We start from the raw sequence: 18,899 nt of genomic DNA, 5'->3' as shown, positions 1-18,899 counted from the left end.
CTCTGGGGGAGGGGGATCTCTCCCCTCTTCCCGGAGACACCTCGGCACCCCTAGGTCTGTGTCCTGCGCTCAGCTCGGAGCTGGGCCAGCCGCCTCCGGCTTGCCGCCATCAGGTCGGTGCAAATACCTTTTCCCTCCCCGGGGCCCCAGGCGCGGACACCTCCCAGCCTCCCTCCCTCCCTCTCGACAGGCGGGGCCGTTTCCCAGCTCGGGAACAGCAGCCCCGGGCCGCGGCTGCAGGAAGCGGAGCCCTTGTTGATGCTGTTCCGTGGCGCGCCTCCCCGCCCTCCGGCAGTCGCCTGGGCTATTCCCAGCTCTGGGGCGCCCCCCTCCGCGCCTGCGCAGTGCCTCGCGGGAGGCGGGGCTCGGATTCCTGTCAGCGGCGGCGGCGGTGGCGGCGACCGTCAGTTTTCGCTGAGGAGAAGCACGAAACGGACCCGTTGGCTCTCCCCTTCCCTTTCCCCGGTCCTGAACCCCCCTCCTGGCTCGCCGGGAATTAGTCCCCGTGGAGTTCCCCCTCCTCCCCGCCGCTGTTTCCTCGGTTTGTCGGCTCGGTGGAAGTCACTGCCCTCGAGGAGGAGGCAGCGGCAGCCGCCCTCGCCTGCCGCCCCCGGTTCGGTGCCCGCGGTCCCGGAGAGGAGGTGCCGCCGCCACCGCCGCTCCCCCCCTCCCGCTGCCCTCGGGCCGGGCTGGGTCGAGTTGCGATGCCCTCGGACTTCATCTCATTGCTCAGCGCGGATCTAGACCTGGAGTCGCCCAAGTCCCTCTACTCACGAGGTGAGTCAGGCTGGGGGCTGGGGTGCGGGGGGAGCGAGGAGGCCCGACCCAGGGGGAGCCGAAGGGGGCCCGGTCGGGGGGCGGCCGAGCCTGCGCCGGGATGGCCTGTCTTGGGGTGCGTAGTGAGGGGAGGCCGAGGGGCTGGGGGTGGTGGTGGAAGGGGCCCGAGAGGAGTGGCGGCCCCTCCCCCGCGGAGCCGCCCGCCGCCCGGGGCCCAAATGCCGTTGGCCCCCGGGTTTCTGCGGCCCCCGGTGGCTCTGAGCGCCCCTCGGTGACGGGCCTCTCCCCTCTCCCCGAGCGGCCCGGCCCCGGCCTCCCCGGGTTGGGGATCACCCAGGACTGGGCCCCGCGCTGGAGCCGCCGCGATCCGGGCGCCGTGGCTCTTCTTAGTAGAACCACCCTCCCCAGCAAAGTTGCCCCCAAAGGGGGAGTGTAGCCTGGAGCTGGTTCTGGGTGCAGGATCACCATTTTTCTCCCCCTCCAGGTTGTTTGTGCGCCGTGGTTCTCCCCCCCTCTCTCCGGCCTAGTCCACTCCCTCCCCTTGTTGGGACGGCCCCCCTCGACCAGGCGTCCTTCTTTCCTCGTCATCTTATTGCTGGAAAGAGCCCGAATTTTCTTTTCTTTTCTTTTTTCTCCCTTTCCACCTCTGTGGCATTCTAATTACTTACTTCTCCCTCTGTTTTACAAAGAAATGGGTGCTCTCTCTGCATTAGTTTTATTCCTCTCCTGCCCCAGGGGGTACAAGCTCAGGGCACAGACGCTGTCCTTTGAGAATTTTCTCTTTCGTTAACGTTCTGAGGCTTGTTGCAGGGAGGGGGCATTGGACAGAGTTTCCAGTTTTAAAACTCTGTTGGCTAAGGCTTGGAGGGGATTCCCGGGATATAAAATATTAACACTTGAGCTGATCTCTACTGGGGTTAAATTCCTATACTGGACACAAGAATGTGTTAGAACAGGTTCCTTGTGCAAGGGCCATCAAACCAAAATTCTCTCACTGCACTCTTCACCACTTTTTAAAACATTGAGAAGGGCTAAAAGGTATTATCGGGCTATTAGCTATTTGTTTTGATGTATTTAAAAAAAATGTTTACCAGTGTGGACCTCTTCACTGAGAAATTCAGGGTTTCTTCAGTTTTGGGTTTGATGTATCCACCCGCTGATCCCACCTCCTCCAAAAAAGGCGGCTTCAGCCTCACCTTCTTGTATCTAAATCGCTTAAGTGAATCCGAGTGCGATGGTTTACTCTGAGAGGTACTGAGCTTTATAGAGTGACGTTTGTAGAGTCCTACTTAGTGACTGTAGCCATTGTCTTGTTGTTGCTCTGATGACTTTAGTTGGCAATCACCATCCTGTAGGATGTTTTTCGGGCAACATTACCTGAAGTAGCTTGAAAATATTATAATTTTGAGTGTCATAAGGAAGAGACAGTATCTAGAGGTGATCCTTAGAGGAGGGCTAATGTGATACAATTGGGTGTTAAAAATAGTCAAGACATTAACACCATTTGTGCAGTAATCATCAGATAATTTTCCATGAAACAAATGCTTTATGAAAATCTTAAGTTTAGCGTGAAGACCAGTGTAGAGGCAATCCAGCCTTCCTGTGCAGAGAATACATTCACAAATACAGACTTTAGCTCTTAAAAATACGTGACAATTATATAAGAGATGTATGCTATCCTTGGCTTTTTTTTTAGTCATTCAGCATAAAAAGTACTTAATGCTTTTTGTGTTTTTCAGATTCTCTGAAGTTACACCCATCACAGAATTTTCATAGAGCTGGACTATTGGAAGGTCAGCAAAGTGCCATTTTAAAGCATATTGTGTGAGTATGCAAAGGCTTTCTCTAAAATGGAGTTTAAATGAGAAACTTTGCAAACTCATACAATGTAGTTTACTCCTGAGGAGCCTGATCCTTCTTTTAGAGCAGCTGAATGTTTTAGTGGATTTTATTGCTGTGTTTGATGTCCTTAGCTATTGTATCTGTTTTGAGAAGCTTTGGGGAAAAAACCCACAAAACTTAAAAATTATGTGTTGGGTGTTCTACTTTAGAATTCTGTATCTTGATTCAAGTTTTTTACAAAGCAAACTGAATGTGAAAAGGCTCTAACATTAAGTAAGATAATGAATATAACGAAGAGTGACACCGAACACATGTTTAGTTTGAAAAGTCAAAATTTAGAACTTCTATAGGCTGAGCATTTCAGAATGGCATATTAATTATTTATTACAAAAGCAGTGATGTTATTACTGTTGCATCATTTTTAAGGATGAGAAAAGCCAAGTAATAGAGATAATGATTGAGTTATGCTTAGGAAAAAGGGTTTTAGAAAGTTCTGGAAATGTTAATAGACTGTAGAACAAATGGCTGACAATTACTTTAGAAAACTTTATTCTGTGTTGCCTTAAGCGTTCTAAAACCAAAAAAAAGGACTACTTGTTTTGTTTTTGTAGTTTTTGAAGTGATTTCACATATGTCATTTTTGAATTTTATAGTCCTGGGAATTGGACTGCAAGGACATTAACTTCCTTATGATGAGTAACCTGAGGTTGAAATTAAGAGACTTGGGGAGGGGAGAGAGTCATACAGTAGCAAAGTAAACAGTGCTTTTGTGTTGTAGTTGGTACTTTTTACCCAAAACCAAGCTGCCTCTGTAATATATATGTAACCCATAACTTAAGCATTTTATGGTCCACTTAAAAAAGGCCCTAAATATTTAAGTTTGACTTGAGTGTAGGTTTTTGCCTCCCATATGGTAGCCTGGTATATATAGCAAGGGAAAAGTGGGTTTTGTATGTAAGCTTCAATTTGAATACCATTTAGCTACTTATTAGCGCTGTGACCTTGGGCAAGTGATTTTATTTCTCTAAATCTTAATATTCTTTTATTAAAATGTATATAATCTCTTAAATTTAGTGAGCTAATGTGTATGAAAGTGCTTAATATAGTGTCTGGCTTAATGTTGTATATTTGTTCCTTAGGTATCAGCCAAGTTGTCTTAACTAATTTAAAACATATAAAATGTTCTCAAATGAATTAGTTATTACATTTATATTTATAAAAAGTCCATAGATATATATTAGTATAAAAATCAACTACAATTTGAGGCAAGGAATTTCTGAAGTGTCTCTTAGTGAAGCATATTTGTTGTTTTTATTTGTAATGTTCAATTTGTGACCATGTTGTGAAGTCACATTTGCCTGTATAAATATGGGCAACAAATCAGAATGTTATAATTGTGGAGATATCAGGCAGGAGAAAGAAAAGAAAAAAAAAAGCATGTTAATTACTTAAGCAAATGTTTTGAAATGCAAATAGCAATTTAATATGTATATTTATATGTTTAACCAAAATGCTTTTACTAATTTTTCATTTTGGTTGAGAGGATATTCACTTATTTAAAGTAAGATCACCCTTTACAGATTATATATAAATTGTAAAATGTGTTAAGTATCAAGTTTGTCATATCCTTTTATATCTTTGATACAAAGTATCAAAAGAAAGTTGTTTGCTTGTGTGATAAAAGAGTTTAATCTATGCACCCTATTCTATTTTCAACCTTTTATTATGGAAGTTTTAAAGAATGTACAAAAGTAGAGAGAATAAAATGATGAAGCCACATAGACCCATGACCAGACTTTAACAATTATCAAAGTATGTCTACTCTTCTTAATCCTCTCTCCTCCCTCAAGCTGTATTAAAGCAAGTATCAGATATCATAATCATTTCATGTATAAATACCTCTGTATTAGAGTGATATTTCTTATATTACTTCTTAAAATACTCTTTTATTCCATGAAATACATAATCTAATTTATTTCAACAAGATACAATATAGCAGGAGGCTACTGCTTCAAGTGTATAAGAAAATCTATGCTAGATTTGTAGGTTATGTGGTCAGACTTAGGTTCAGATCCTTGTTCGACATTTGTGTAGATCTCAGCTTAGTCATTTAGTCTTTCTGTGCTTCAGTTTTCTCTGTTTTTGAATGGGGACAATAACAGTATCTTCATAGGTGTTGTTAAGATTATTTAAGGCAAATTCATATAAAGCATTTAACCTGGCACATAGTAAACACAGTAAATGTTACTTTAATTTTAAAAATTTAAACAGTCATCTGCATAGCTTTTACTGTGTGCCAGGAACTTTACAAATAACTCAATTCTCGTAACAACTATTTGAGATCATTATTATTACACCATTTCACAGATGAGGAAGCTAAGGAGGCATAGGGAGTTTCAGTAACTTATATAGAGAGTCACACAGCTGATAAGTTGTAGAGACAAGATTCCAAACCAAGTAGTCTCACTTTAGAGTCTGTGCTGTACTAAAGTACTAAACTCTACTGACTTGCTATGATATATAATATGAAGTATTGTCTAGTAATATTTATTGTATGCTTATGTCACTAGTCCAGATTTCCATCTGATGACTAAAAAAATCAGTCCTGAGTGGGGTTTCCCAGGTGGCTCAGTGGTAAAGAATCCGCTTGCCAGTGCAGGAGACTCAGAAAGATCTCCTGGAGGGAGGAGATGGCAACCACTCCAGCATTCTTGCCTGGGAAATCCCATGGACAGAGGAACCTGGTGGGCTACAGTCCACTGGGTCTCAAGAATCTTGACATGTCTTAGCAACTAAACACGTGTGCACAGCCCAGAGTTAGGGAATTTAGTTGTTATCATACAATTTGTTAAGCTTTTTAAAGAACGTAGGTTTTACAAATTAAAGTTTTTTGCGGGGTGCGGGGGATTTGAAACAAAAGTTGGAAAACCTACAGTTGAGTTTTTAGCTTTAAAAATAGTTTCAAAATCTCTTTACTATTCAGTTTGTTTGCATTTATCTTAACATATCAGTTGTGGACCTTTTTGCTCTGTCTCCTCCTTTTTAAGAACAGGAAATTAGGTTTTTTGCTTTTTTTACTTGAGATATAGTTGACATATATTAGTTTCAAGTTGACAACAAAGATTTGATATTTATATATATTGGGAAGTGATCGCCATAAGTCTGGTTAACATCTGTCACCCTACATAGTTCTGCTACTGCTGTTTTAATGTAGTGGTTACCCAACAGTAGGAAAACCGTCTAGCTAGTTAATATAATGATTCATAGCCATTAAAATAATGTTTCTGATGACCCCATAGTTACATGTGAAACTCTTAATAAAATAAGTAAATAAAAGACATTGTTGTAATTACATCAAAAATAGTTTGCATTAAAAAAGTCCTGGACAAAAGTATATTCTGCAGATTTTTACCTTTTGATTCTATTTTTGCATTTTCCCTACCTTTTTTAAAGAAGGTAGTTTGTATATATTTTTTAAAAAATAAAGTGGTTTACACTTAACAGCGTTCAGACTTTAAGGCTAGGATTCTTCTTTGTTGTGCCTGGAAAAAAATGTTCAAAAAAAGGTACCATTTCTTAACACTTTCTATATTAAAAAAATGTTTATTTTGGCATATATAGTTTGCTATGTAAAAACTGACATACAAAAATAAGCAATAAGAGGTCATTCTAGAAATACCTATAGAGATGTAATATAAGTTGGTAGAAAATCAGATAAAACAGGGAAAATAATATAAGCAAATTAGAAAAAATAGAGTAATAAAAACAGGGGATTAAAATTTTAAAATTCTTCAAAAAGTATGAGTTAAGAGATTACATTAAAATACTTTTAAAAGTATGAGTCAAGAAATTACATATGAATCAAATTAAAGAACTGGTTAGATAAGAGCTAAACACCAATATGATGTAACCCTGATACGACTTAAACATTTAAGACTGGAAGATTTTTAAAAGAAAAGATGAAATATTGTAATGAGTTAGGGAAAAATAAACTACTTAAAAAAAAAAAACCATTACTCTAAATCTATTAGATATTGTACCATGCAGTAATTTTACTTTATAGTTCAAAATTGAAAATCCTAAAAATAGTAGCAGGTTTTTTTTTTTTTTAAACAGATTTTAATGGAATATTACTGGGATAATTAATTACCTTTAAATCTGGTTTATTTTTTTCCTAGGGCTTGTGTTCATAAGATAGTTAGACCATACATGATGATGTGTATTAAGATAACTTACTGGAAAGGACTTTTTGGAAATATTTAATGTTGAAAGTACTCTATTGAATCCTTTTCTGGTTTAGAATCTATTAATCTCTATTTTTTATACCTAACAAACTAAAAATATTATTATGGAAATAATTATAGAAAGGAATTTTAAACATAACAAAATTATACCTAGTTCATGCCAACTTTTTGTTTCTAGGATCCATCTCTCTGATTTCCTTTCATTTGTTTTTTGTCTCTACCTAAATTCTGTTTCTCATTTTTTCAATTTTAATTTTTATTCAGTACTTGAATTCGGTTACTTATAACAGTGAAAGGATAGAAATACATATTTAATCAGATGGTTCTTGGTCTGCTCTTAATTCACTCTTGACTCTACTGTATTTATTCCAGGAGTTCCCTAAAACTTGAAAATGAAAGTACAGAAAGACATTTCTTTTTGTGATGGATAACTATATAAATAGCCACTTTTTATTAGAAAAAGTTGACTCATTAGATTGTTTTCTATTAAGGATAACATGTAATTAGAAAAAAATAAAGATCAAATTAATCTGAGCCATCAGTTGGGCCTGATTATATAGTGATAGAGGATAATTCTGTTAACTTTAGAGAGGTAAAAGATGTTCTTCAATAGTAATGTTGCTTATTATACTCTTTTCTTGTTATTAAGATTTTACTTCAAGTTACGTGTAAGAGATTCATGTGTCTTTTATTTCCTGTTGTCTTAATAAAAATCAAGATTAAAAAAACTAATGAAGTATAATACACTAATTATAAACATGTACTTGAATGAAAAGGTAGAAATCATCTTTATGGATTAACTATAGATAATGATTTCAGCTTCCAAGTATAAATAAAACCTGATGTTGTAATGAAGAATCTATATTTTTGGTTTAAACTAAAGATGCGATGCATGAGATTTTTCAGTTACTTATATTTATTCTTAATAACTATTAAAATAGATTTTTTCCTCTTTTATTTTTAATATTTGCTTGAAAAGTTGTTTAGTTGCTTAAGTCGGTAATGATTATTACTGCAGGCCAGCCATGAATCCTTATCCTGTCTTTCCCATTCAGAAATGTTATTAGTCCTTTAGTAAATTTGGTACTTGGTTTTTAAAATGAGACAAGAACAGAAAAGTTACTAATAAATAGTGAGCCAATTTGTTGATTACTCTTTACAAATTTAGTTTTAGTTTAAAAAAAAATCTACGTAAAGCCATCTTTGTAGGACATGTTAGAAGAAACAATGTTGGTAAAGAGAAGAAAGAGTTAATTCAATGTTAGTAATAATTGAAAGCATTTTTTGAGCAATTTGTGTTTATCAGCTTTTACAGATATTTTCCACATTTAATCCTCAGAAAAATCCTGAGAGTATCTCTTTTCATCAATGAGGAAACTGTTAGACAGATTCACTGATTTTCTAAGGTCACATAGCTAGCTAGGCTGGAATTTGAAACTTGACTATTTTTACTCCAGAGTTTTGAGTTTTTTTTACTTACTCTCTTAACAGTACAAATATTTGGTAATTGGCATTTATACTTCAGGCCCTAATAAGATTATACCACTGTTCAAATGGTGTAAAAAGAATACTTTGTGTAGATTTCTTTAGCTTAACAGTTCCCATAAAATAATGGGAGAAATTCTATAAGCTACACATAAAAATCAGTAAAGATTATGATGATGACCCTTTTGAGGAATATTTTAACACTCAAAATTAGCAAATCAATGCGTGACTTTGGTGGGTGTCTTTAAGATTTATCTGAAGCACACTGCTGTTTGAACCTTTGTTTTGACTGATGATGGTGCTCAAAAGTGAAAAGAAAGGGGAGGGGTAAGCAAGCCACCACCTAAGGAGAACTGCTTTAAAAATGGAGGATGCCGTGGGTCTCTGCATTTCTTTGGCAGTAGTTTTACAGAAGCTTAGAAGTCCCTGCACCCTATTTCTGCTGGTATGTTTCAGAGCCTAACTAAACCCAAGAAGAAATGAGCAATAGAAAAAGCAGTACTCATAGAGTATTGGGAGTTAGTTCTGTTTCTTGCTGTGGTTGGTGTTAGTTTCTGAGCTTGCTGAAAATTGTTAGGCAGTAGAAAATCTGGATATTAATTTTGGTTAAGCCTTTAGACCACGTGGATAATCGTATAAGTGGTCTTTTTCTCCAGCAGGGACATTATCATCAGACTTGCTTACCTACGAGTTGTGAGGAAGAATAACTGAAATAATGTTAGAGGATTTTGAAAAAAATAGTGATATTTTGCAAAAGGCCCTATTAAATTTAGTTTGGTTCTTCTTTCCACTGTCTCGCTCTCTTTTCCCCCCAGTCTTCCCATTTTACCCATATCCCCATTTTCTCATGGTTCTCTCTACATTTTGCTTGTTGGTTCTGCTGTTACTTTTTGTATCCTTTCTTTCCTCTCTTTAACAAAAACAGACCATCTTTATAGAAGTACACAGGTATACCCATTTTAAGTGTTCTTTGAGTTTTACAGGTACACCCATTTTAAGTGTTCCTTGAGTTTTTAACAAGTATATACATTGTGTAACCACTATAGACAGGCTATAGAACATCCTAACAGGCTATAGTCATCCCATAAAGCTACCTCTACTCTTTGTAGTCAGTTCTGCTCACTCCAGCCCCTCAGGCAACTACTGATCTATTTTTCCTTACCATAGATTAGTTTTGCCTTTTTTAGAATTTCGTATAAATGGATTTATACAGTACACACTCTATTTACAGTATACAGTGTGTACTCTTCTCTTTAATTTTGTTGTTCAACCACCATAACCTTCTAAAAAGGAAAACGAGTTTTTAAAAGGACATAAGTTAGTAAGGCATTTTTTATTTCTGTATTCTGAATGTAGCCAAGTGTAGTTTATTTTAGAGATAATTTTTTTATGCCTAGGTGCAGGGTTATAGGTTATGTAGCCATATTATTGTTATATTATTATAGTAATATCATTATTATTCATTCACTCAAAGTGAATTTATTCCCATGTATCCTGGCCACGTATTGCTTATAGTTTAGTAACAGAGATTGTATGTAAATAACAGTGATAACACAGAGTTTTAAAGGGTTTTATAATTCAATCTAGAGTGGAGGATGAAGTTAATATGAAGTTCCTGTTTGTTAATAGGAAAAAGCTTTTGTGTAGAGTGTATCTGAGTGTTATTTGTCCCCCTACTTAATAACTGTAAATTGAGGTTTAAAACTTTAAACTTTCTTTTTGAAACCATTTAAGTCTTCAGAAGGTTATAGAGTTGAAGAATATGTAGAGGGTATGTACTTATTTATACTGATCATAAACTGAGTTTTCTGTCCCATGTGAGTACTATCTTGTGCTTGATTGTGTATTATAAATAGTAATTTTGAGTAAAATTCATGTTTGCCCAGTAGTCATATTATACTACTAGTTTGAACATTAGACATTAAAATGCTTTTGTTAAACAGTGTAACAGAACAATTAAATGTTTGTTGATGAAGGTGTGATTAACCTTAACTTTTTGCTTGAATTAAAGTTTTCATTATAGCAATACTGTAAAGCAGTTATCCTTCAATTAAAAATAAATTAAAAAATAAAAATAAAGTATTCATTACAATTTTCTAGGGGAGTCAATTAAAATCTTGTATTTAAAAGTGTCTGATAGCAGTAAAAAATCCAAACATAGTCTTAACAAGCAGCTATCCTTCACTGTTGATTTGTAGTTAAAAGTCTTAGAGAGTTTGTTACTGTTACTGTTTTTTTTCCAGTTTTTAAGTAACAACTTGCTTGTTGGGTTTAAATTCTGAAAGGAAGATTTCTACTTAAAAAAATACTCCTGTAAATTATAACTAATGATAATAAATGAAAGTTCACAAGTATAAATGCTCAATTTATAAGTACCTAGATGATGGGCAGTTATAAGTACTTGAGAAACACTATAAATTAAAAGTTTACTTGAATAAGGTTTTATAAAATTGTATTGTGAACTCCAAAACTTTCCTATATTCTTTTTCATTTTTATTGCTAGGTTATATTCTAGTCTAGACTTGAGGTGATGTAAAGTAAATGAATGGGAAATATAATTTTATAATTATTTTTGAAGAACTTTTCATTTTCTTAGTTTACTTTTGCTTATGATATTGTGTATAGAGTGAAAATTTATATATAATAATTGAATAATATGCCTTGGATAAAATCACCACTTAATTCCTTTAAAAACTCTTTATTGCTTTAAAAAAAAAAACCTGGATAATGAAGTTATTGAAGAACATTAGTTAACCAAATTACTTCTCTGTTATAGTAAGCATAAATAACATGTTTATAGTGTAAAATATAGTAAATAAAAACTAAAAAATGACTTTTTTAAGAATGTTTCCCAAATTTCACAAGAGTGGATAACACTGTAAATTCTGCATAGGAAAAAAAAAAATTACTGCATCCTGAATTGAGAACAAATAAAAAGAAGAGTTGAAATCAAGAATATGAAGTGATTTTCTAATAAATTCATGATAAATTTTTTTTTAATAAATTCATGATAAATTAAAAGTGGTAGGGATGATAATAAGTAAATCAAAGTCCTACTTACTTAACTGAATTGTGAATAAAAACAATTTAAAAAACATATTACTTAATAGCTATGTAATTTTAGGGAAGTTATTTAACCATTCTAGTTAGTTTTTCTATAAAGTGGAGTTAATAGATTCATATATTTGTTATGAGGATTGGATTGGATATTTGTTAGTATTTCTAAAGAGCTTGAAATAGTGATTGCTATGTAGTAAGCACTATATAAATATTTATTAAATAAAATTCATATGTAGAGATAAGTTATTTGGCAAACATACTTACTCAAGATACAGTAAGGAAACAGGGTTTTATTATGATGCATAAGCTTCTGAACACCCAAATCAGATGTTGTTAAATTTATATGCTGAAGCTTAGATATGCACAGCAGTATGTCTTGCAGGATTTATCTTCCTAAAATATAAATTTAATCATATTGTTTGCTTAAAAAAATCCTATAATGGTGCCCATGGGCTTTAGGATGAAATCCAAATTCTTAAAGACCTACCTGGTTCCTGATTATCTTTTTGTTTTAATTGTGATGAAATTCATAGAGCATAAAGTTTATCATTTTAATAGTTTTAAAATGTATAATTCAGTGAGTTTTAGTCCATTCATAGTGTTGTGCAACCAACACCATGATATAATTCCAGAACATTTTCATCACCCCAAGCAGAAACCCCTTACTCATTTAGCAGTCATTCACCGTTCCCTTCCCCACCCCCAGCCCCTGGTAGCTACTCATCTGCTTTTTTGTCTCTATGAATTTGCCTATTCTAGACATTTCATATAAAACAAATCATATAATATGTGGTCTTTTGTGACTTCCTTGTTTCACTTATAATGTTTTCAAGGTTCATTCATGTTGTAGCATGTATCAGGAATTCATTTCTTTTTATGGATGGATAATATTCCATTAAATGGATACATACTTTTTGTTTATCCATTCATTTATTAGTTGATGGATATTTGGGTGGTTTTGGCTATTCTGAATGTTTATGTATAAGTTTTTGTGTGTGTGGATGCTTTCATTTCTCTTGGGTTGCTACTGCTGCTGCTACTAAGTCGCTTCAGTCGTGTCCAACTCTGTGCGACCCTGTAGACAGCAGCCCACCAGGCTCCCCTGTCCCTGGGATTCTCCAGGCAAGAACACTGGAGTGGATTGCCATTTCCTTCTGTCTTGGGTTAGGCCAGTGCAAATAGTGGGTCATATGGTAACTCTTTTATCTTTTTGAGGAACTGCCAAACTGCTTTCTACAATAGCTGTACCTTTTTACATTTTCAGCAGCAGTATAGGAGGGTTCTGATTTCTCCACATTGTTGTCATTCTTACTGTTGTCTTTTTGATTATAGCTATCTCTAGTGGGTAGGAAGCAGTCTCCTGGGGTTTTGATTTATATTTACCTGATGACTAATGATGTTGAATATCTTTTCATGTGTTTATTTGCCATTAATATCTTTGGAGAAATATTAATTCAAGGCTTTGCTCATTTAAAACTGAACTGTTTGTCTTTTCGTCGTTTAATTGTAGGAGCTCTTGTTATATTCTTTTTACAAGTCCCTTATTAGATAAATGATTTACCAAAATTTTCTCCTGTTCTGTGAATTGTCTTTTCACTTTCTTGGTAGGCTTTTGATGCACAAATCTTTTTAATTTTGTTGACATCTACTTTATCTGTTTTTGTTGTTGTTGCTTATGCTTTGTGTCATATTTATGAAACTGTTGCCTAATACAAGGTCAGAAAGATTTACACCTATGTTTTCTTCTGAGAGTTTTGTAGTTTTGGCTCTTACCTTTAGGTCTTCAATCCATTTTGAGTTAGTTTTTGTCTATGGTGTGAAGTAGGGATTCAGCTTCATGCTTTTGCATGTGGATATCCAGTTGCCCCCAGTACTATTTGTTGAAAAGGCTGCTGTTTCCCATTGAATGGCCTTGGCACCCTTGTTGAAAATCAGTTGACTGTAGGCATATGGATCCTCAGTTCTTTTCTATTCATCTGTATGTTTATTCTTATGTCAGTCTCACACTGTCTTGATTACTGTAGCTTTGAAATTAGGAAGAATGAGTCTTTAAATCTTGTTCTTTTATGAAATTGTTTTGGCTATTCATGGTCCCTTGATTTCCATTTGAATTTTAGAATCAACTTCTCAATTTATGCAAAAAAGTGAGCTGTGATATTAATTGGGGTTGCACTGAATCTGTAGGCCAGTTTGAGGAGCATTACCATATTAATAGTATTCAGTCTTTATGAACATGGGATGTGTTTTCCTTTATTTAGGTTTTCTTTCATTTCTTTCAACAATGTTTTATAGTTTTCAGAATATAAATTTTGCATCTTTTAAGCATCTATTTTTAAGTATTTTATCCTTTTTAATCATTGTTTTTAATAAAATTATGAAAATAATTTGAAGAAAGACCTCTCAAAACATAGGAGAGCTTTAGTACTAAAGTAATAGTTTATGCATGTGATCAGGAAATGAAACCCAAACCACAATAAGGTAACTGACTGTACAATATTAGAATCGACCATGGAAATTAAAGCTGCAATAAACCATAAAGAGCTTTTAGTAAAGTCCAGGTTTGTTTAAGAAGTTATACTGATACCTTGTTTCTCAAGGACAGGACTACACCTCACATTCTCTTATGTGGTACAAGTGCCTTATATCTGAAAGGTGCTTGAATGAATGAGTGAATGAGTGAATACCACATCCAAAAAAGAAGGAAGGAATGGTTTTGGAAGTCTGAGGATTAAGCTCTAGTTATATAAACCATGTAGAAAGCATTGATTGGAATAATAATTAAATTAAAATTATTACAGGTGGAAGGATGCCTAGGCCTTTAAAGAATTGGAGCTGTTTAATCTGTTAAGATAAAGGTTTAGGTAATTAAGATGAAAATGGAGGTAGATTTGATCACTAAATCCGGGATACTCAAATAAGAAGGTTCTCTTGAAACTTGACCACCTTCACCCATTTCATTTACAACACCCACCCTCCCCCACCCCCAAAACCACCAGTCTATATCTTTGAGTTCAGTCTTTAAGAAAAAATTTTGATTGCTCATATAAGTGAGATCATACAATACTTGTCTTTCTGTCTGACTTATTTCACTTAGCATAATGCCCTCAAGGTCCATTCACATTGTTAAATGGCAAGATTTCCTTCTTTTACGGCTGAATAATATTTCTCTCTGTAGGTGTGTATATATATCACAACTTGTTTATCCATTCATTTATCGATGGACCCTTCAGTTGTTCCTTGTCTTGACTGTTGTAAATAATGCTGCAGTGAAAATGAGGGCGCAGATACCTTTTCAAGATAGCTGTTTTGTTTTCTTCAGGTAAATACCCAGAAGTGGATTGTTGGATCATATGATTCTACTTTTAGTTTTTGGGGGGAACCTTTGTACTGTTTTCCTAGTGGCTGCATCTGACTGACATTCTTGAGCACAGGAATTGATGGTATTTAAATAAAAACATATTAGTTAAATGAAAGAAATATATAGGTGATTGGCTATAAGGAAACACAGTATGAAGAGTCTAACTACATTTTATTGATGAGGTTAACTGTTCCTGTGTATTTAGTTTAATAGCAAAATACTGCTCGTGCTATTAAACATATTTATTTAAGTTATATTTAAGAGCATATTGACTTTAATATATTTTTCATAAGTATTGATAAACATAAATGTTTTAAAATGAAGGCACTGATTTAATAAAAATATAGTAAATTGATAAGCACATGAAAAGATTTTCAGCATCATTAGTCATTACAGAAATGCAGAACAAAACCACGGTAAGATACCACTTCAGATCTACTAAGATGGCTATAATCAAAAAGTCAGGTAAAATTAGTGTTGATAAGTGTGTAGAGAAATAAGCTCACATATTGCTGGTAGAGTATAAAACAGTACAGCCACTTTGGAAAATAATCTGATAGTTCCTCAAAAAGTTAAACACAGAGTTACCATATCCAGCAATCTCATTTCTAGATACATACCCAAGAGAAATGAAAACATCTGTACACATAAAATCTTGTATATATATGCTCTTAGCAGCATTGTTCATAATAGACAAAGTATGGAAACAACCCAAATGTCCATTAACTAATGAATAGATGGATAAACAAAATGTAGTATGTCAATTTAATGGAATAGTATTTGGCCAAAGGAATCAATTACTGATACATGCTGCAACATGGATGAGTCTTGAAAATATGCTTAGTGGAAGAAGTCAGTCATGAAGGACCACATACTGTATGATTCCATTTATATAAAATCTACAGACTAAGCAGATCTTGAGAGGCAGAAAGTAGATTAGTAGTTCCTAGGGATGGACAGTGGTATGGAGAATTATAGTTAAACCATTTGAAGTTTCTTTGGAGAATGATAAAGATATTCTAAAACTTATTGTGATGATGGATGCACAACTCTGTACTGAAAGCTAAGTTTCCATTAACGGGTGAAAGGATAACTAAAATGTAACAGTGGAATATTATTCATTCTTACAAAGGAATGAAATTCTGATATCATCTTACAACAAGGATTAACCTTGAAAACATATGCTAAGTGATATAAGCCAGACACAGAAGGACAAATATTGTCAGTTTCCTTGGAGTATCTAGAATAAAGACAAAAGGTAGGATAGTGGTCACCAGGGACTATGGGGAGAGGGCAATGAATTATTTTTTAATGGGTTTATATAGAGTTTATGTTTGGGGTGATAAGTCCTAGAAATGAATAGTAGTGATGATTATTGTACAACATTGTGAATGAACTTAATGCCATTGAATTGTTGACTTAAAAAATGGTTACAAAGGTACATTTTATGTATATTTTACCCCACACATGAAATGTTTAAAAAAGTAATTTTAAGACTGAGATATAGTAACTTTTATTTTGGTAAAGTTAATGAAACAGGTAATTGTGTGGTGGCACATGGAAGGGAGACTGTTTCATTTTCCCATGTAACACTGTACATTAGCTGACTGAATAATTTAAATGTGCTTTAAATGTAAATAGGATAATACTGAGTGTGCTACAGTTTACAATAATCAAAAACAAAATTTTGATGAGCACGATTAGACTACAGATGAATTGTTGAAAAATTCATGAAGTAGATTAACCTCATATAGATTGGAAATTTTTTTGACTATTAATATGCATAGTTGAATCATTTTGGTAATTTCTCGAAAGCAAATGTTTATATTTAATAGTAGCATGAGGATTTCAGTTTTCCAATAAATGTCACACAATAGTGACAGTGAGCTAGGAGGAAGAAAAACTGCATAAATGAAGTGAGATATGCTTCTATAACTATGGAAGCTATTTGGTTGTTGTTCAGTCACTAAGTTGTGTCCTACTCTTTGTGACCCCATGGCCTGCAGCACCCCAGGCTTCCCTGTCCTTCACCATCGCCTGGAGTTTGCTTAAACTCATGTCCATTCAGCCAGTGATGCTGTCTTAACCATCTCATCCTCTGCTGCCCTCTTCTTTTGCCTTCAATCTTTCCCAGTGTCACGGTCTTTTCTAAAGAGTCGGCTCACAGTCATCAAGACAGTATGGCACTGGCACAAAGACAGAAATATAGACCAATGGAACAGAATAGAAAGCCCAGAGAAATCCACGTACCTACGGACACCTTATCTTCAACAAAGGAGGCAAGGATATACAATGGAAAAAAGACAACCTCTTTAACAAGTGGTGCTGGGAAAACTGGTCAACCACTTGTAAAAGAATGAAACTAGAACACTTTCTAACACCATACACAAAAATAAACTCAAAATGGATTAAAGATCTAAATGTAAGACCAGAAACTATAAAACTCCTAGAGGAGAACATAGGCAAAACACTCTCCAACATAAATCACAGCAAGATCCTCTATGACCCACCTCCCAGAATACTGGAAATAAAAGCGAGAATAAACAAATGGAACCTAATTAAACTTAAAAGCTTTTGCACAATAAAGGAAACTATAAGCAAGGTGAAAAGACAGCCTTCAGAATGGGAGAAAATAATAACAAATGAAGAAACAGACAAAGGATTAATCTCAAAAATATACAAGCAACTCCTCCAGCTCAATTCCAGAAAAATAATGACCCAATCAAAAAATGGGCCAAAGATCTAAACAGACATTTCTCCAAAGAAGACATACAGATGGCTAACAAACACATGAAAAGATGCTCAACATCACTCATTATTAGAGAAATGCAAATCAAAACCTCAATGAGGTACCATTGCACGCCAGTCAGGATGGCTGCTGTCCAAAAGTCTACAAGCAATAAATGCTGGAGAAGGTGTGGAGAAAAGGGAACCCTCTTATACTGTTGGTGGGAATGCAAACTAGTACAGCCACTATGGAGAACAGTGTGGAGATTTCTTAAAAAACTGGAAATAGAACTGCCATATGACCCAGCAATCCCACTGTTGGGCATACACACCGAGAAAACCAGATCTGAAAGAGACACGTGCACCCCAGTGTTCATCGCAGCACTGTTTATAATAGCCAGGACATGGAAGCAACCTAGCTGCCCATCAGCAGACAAATGGATAAGGAAGCCGTGGTACATATACACCATGGAATATTACTCAGCCATTAAAAAGAATTCATTTGAATCAGTTCTAATGAGATGGATGAAACTGGAGCCCCTTATACAGAGTGAAGTAAGCCAGAAAGATAAAGACCAATACAGTATACTAACGCATATATATGGAATTTAAAAAGATGGTAATGATAACCCTTTATGCAAAATAGAAAAAGAGACACAGATGTACAGAACAGACTTTTAGACTCTGGGAGAAGGCGAGGGTGGGATGTTCAGAGAGAACAGCATTGAAACAAGTATACTATCAAGGGTGAAACAGATCACCAGCCCAGGTTGGATGCACGAGACGGGTGCTCAGGGCTGGTGCATTGGGAAGACCCAGAGGGATGGGATGGAGAGGGAGGCGGGAGGGGGGATCGGGATGGGGAACACATGTAAATCCATGGCTGATTCATGTCAATGTATGGCAAAAACCACTGCAATATTGTAAAGTAATTAGCCTCCAATGAATAAAAATAAATGGGGAAAAAAAATAAATATTAAAAAAAAAAAAATAAAGAGTCGGCTCTTCCCATCAGGTGGTCAAAGTATTGGAGCTTCAGCATCAGTCCTTCCAGTGAATATTCAGGGTTGATTTCCTTTAGGATGGATTGGTTTGATCTCCTTGAAGTCCAAGGGACTCTCAAGAGTCTTGTCCAGCACCACATTTCAAATGCTTCAATTCTTTGGTGCTCAGCCTTCTTTATGGTCCAGTTCTCACATCTGTACATGACTACTGGAAATACCATAGCTTTGACTAGACAGGCCTTTGTCAGCAAAGTGATATCTCTACTTTTTAATACTCTGTCTAGATTTGCCATAGCTTTCCTTCCAAGGAGCAAGTATCTTTTAATTTTGTGGCCAAACGGTGATTTTGGAGCCCAAGAAAATAGAGTCTGTCACTGTTTCCACATTTTCCCCATGTATTTG

The 18,899-nt window shown here is 35.8% G+C and overlaps 1 protein-coding gene across 4 annotated transcripts in view; it reads left to right on the top strand.

Annotated features, from left to right (window-relative positions):
* The first annotated feature begins 465 nt into the window (after window positions 1–465).
* Window positions 466–18,899, top strand: part of NFAT5 (nuclear factor of activated T cells 5) — a 117,288-nt gene continuing 98,854 nt past the window's right edge. Inside the window, exons 1-2 of one of the 4 annotated variants that reach the window (XM_043437795.1) lie at window positions 466–777; window positions 2,517–2,570. In XM_043437795.1, the coding sequence (XP_043293730.1) occupies window positions 705–777; window positions 2,517–2,570 (127 nt within the window). In that variant the 5' untranslated portion in view covers window positions 466–704. Of the gene's footprint in view, window positions 778–2,516; window positions 2,602–18,899 lie in introns of those variants that run through there. The other 3 variants (XM_043437796.1, XM_043437797.1, XM_043437798.1) reach the window with 3 other exon arrangements.

Source organism: Cervus canadensis, chromosome 18, assembly GCF_019320065.1.
Source record: "Cervus canadensis isolate Bull #8, Minnesota chromosome 18, ASM1932006v1, whole genome shotgun sequence".
Lineage (NCBI taxonomy): Eukaryota > Metazoa > Chordata > Mammalia > Artiodactyla > Cervidae > Cervus > Cervus canadensis.
The sequence above is the reverse complement of the archived record's forward strand: the minus strand, read 5'-3'. Positions and strand labels throughout refer to the sequence as shown.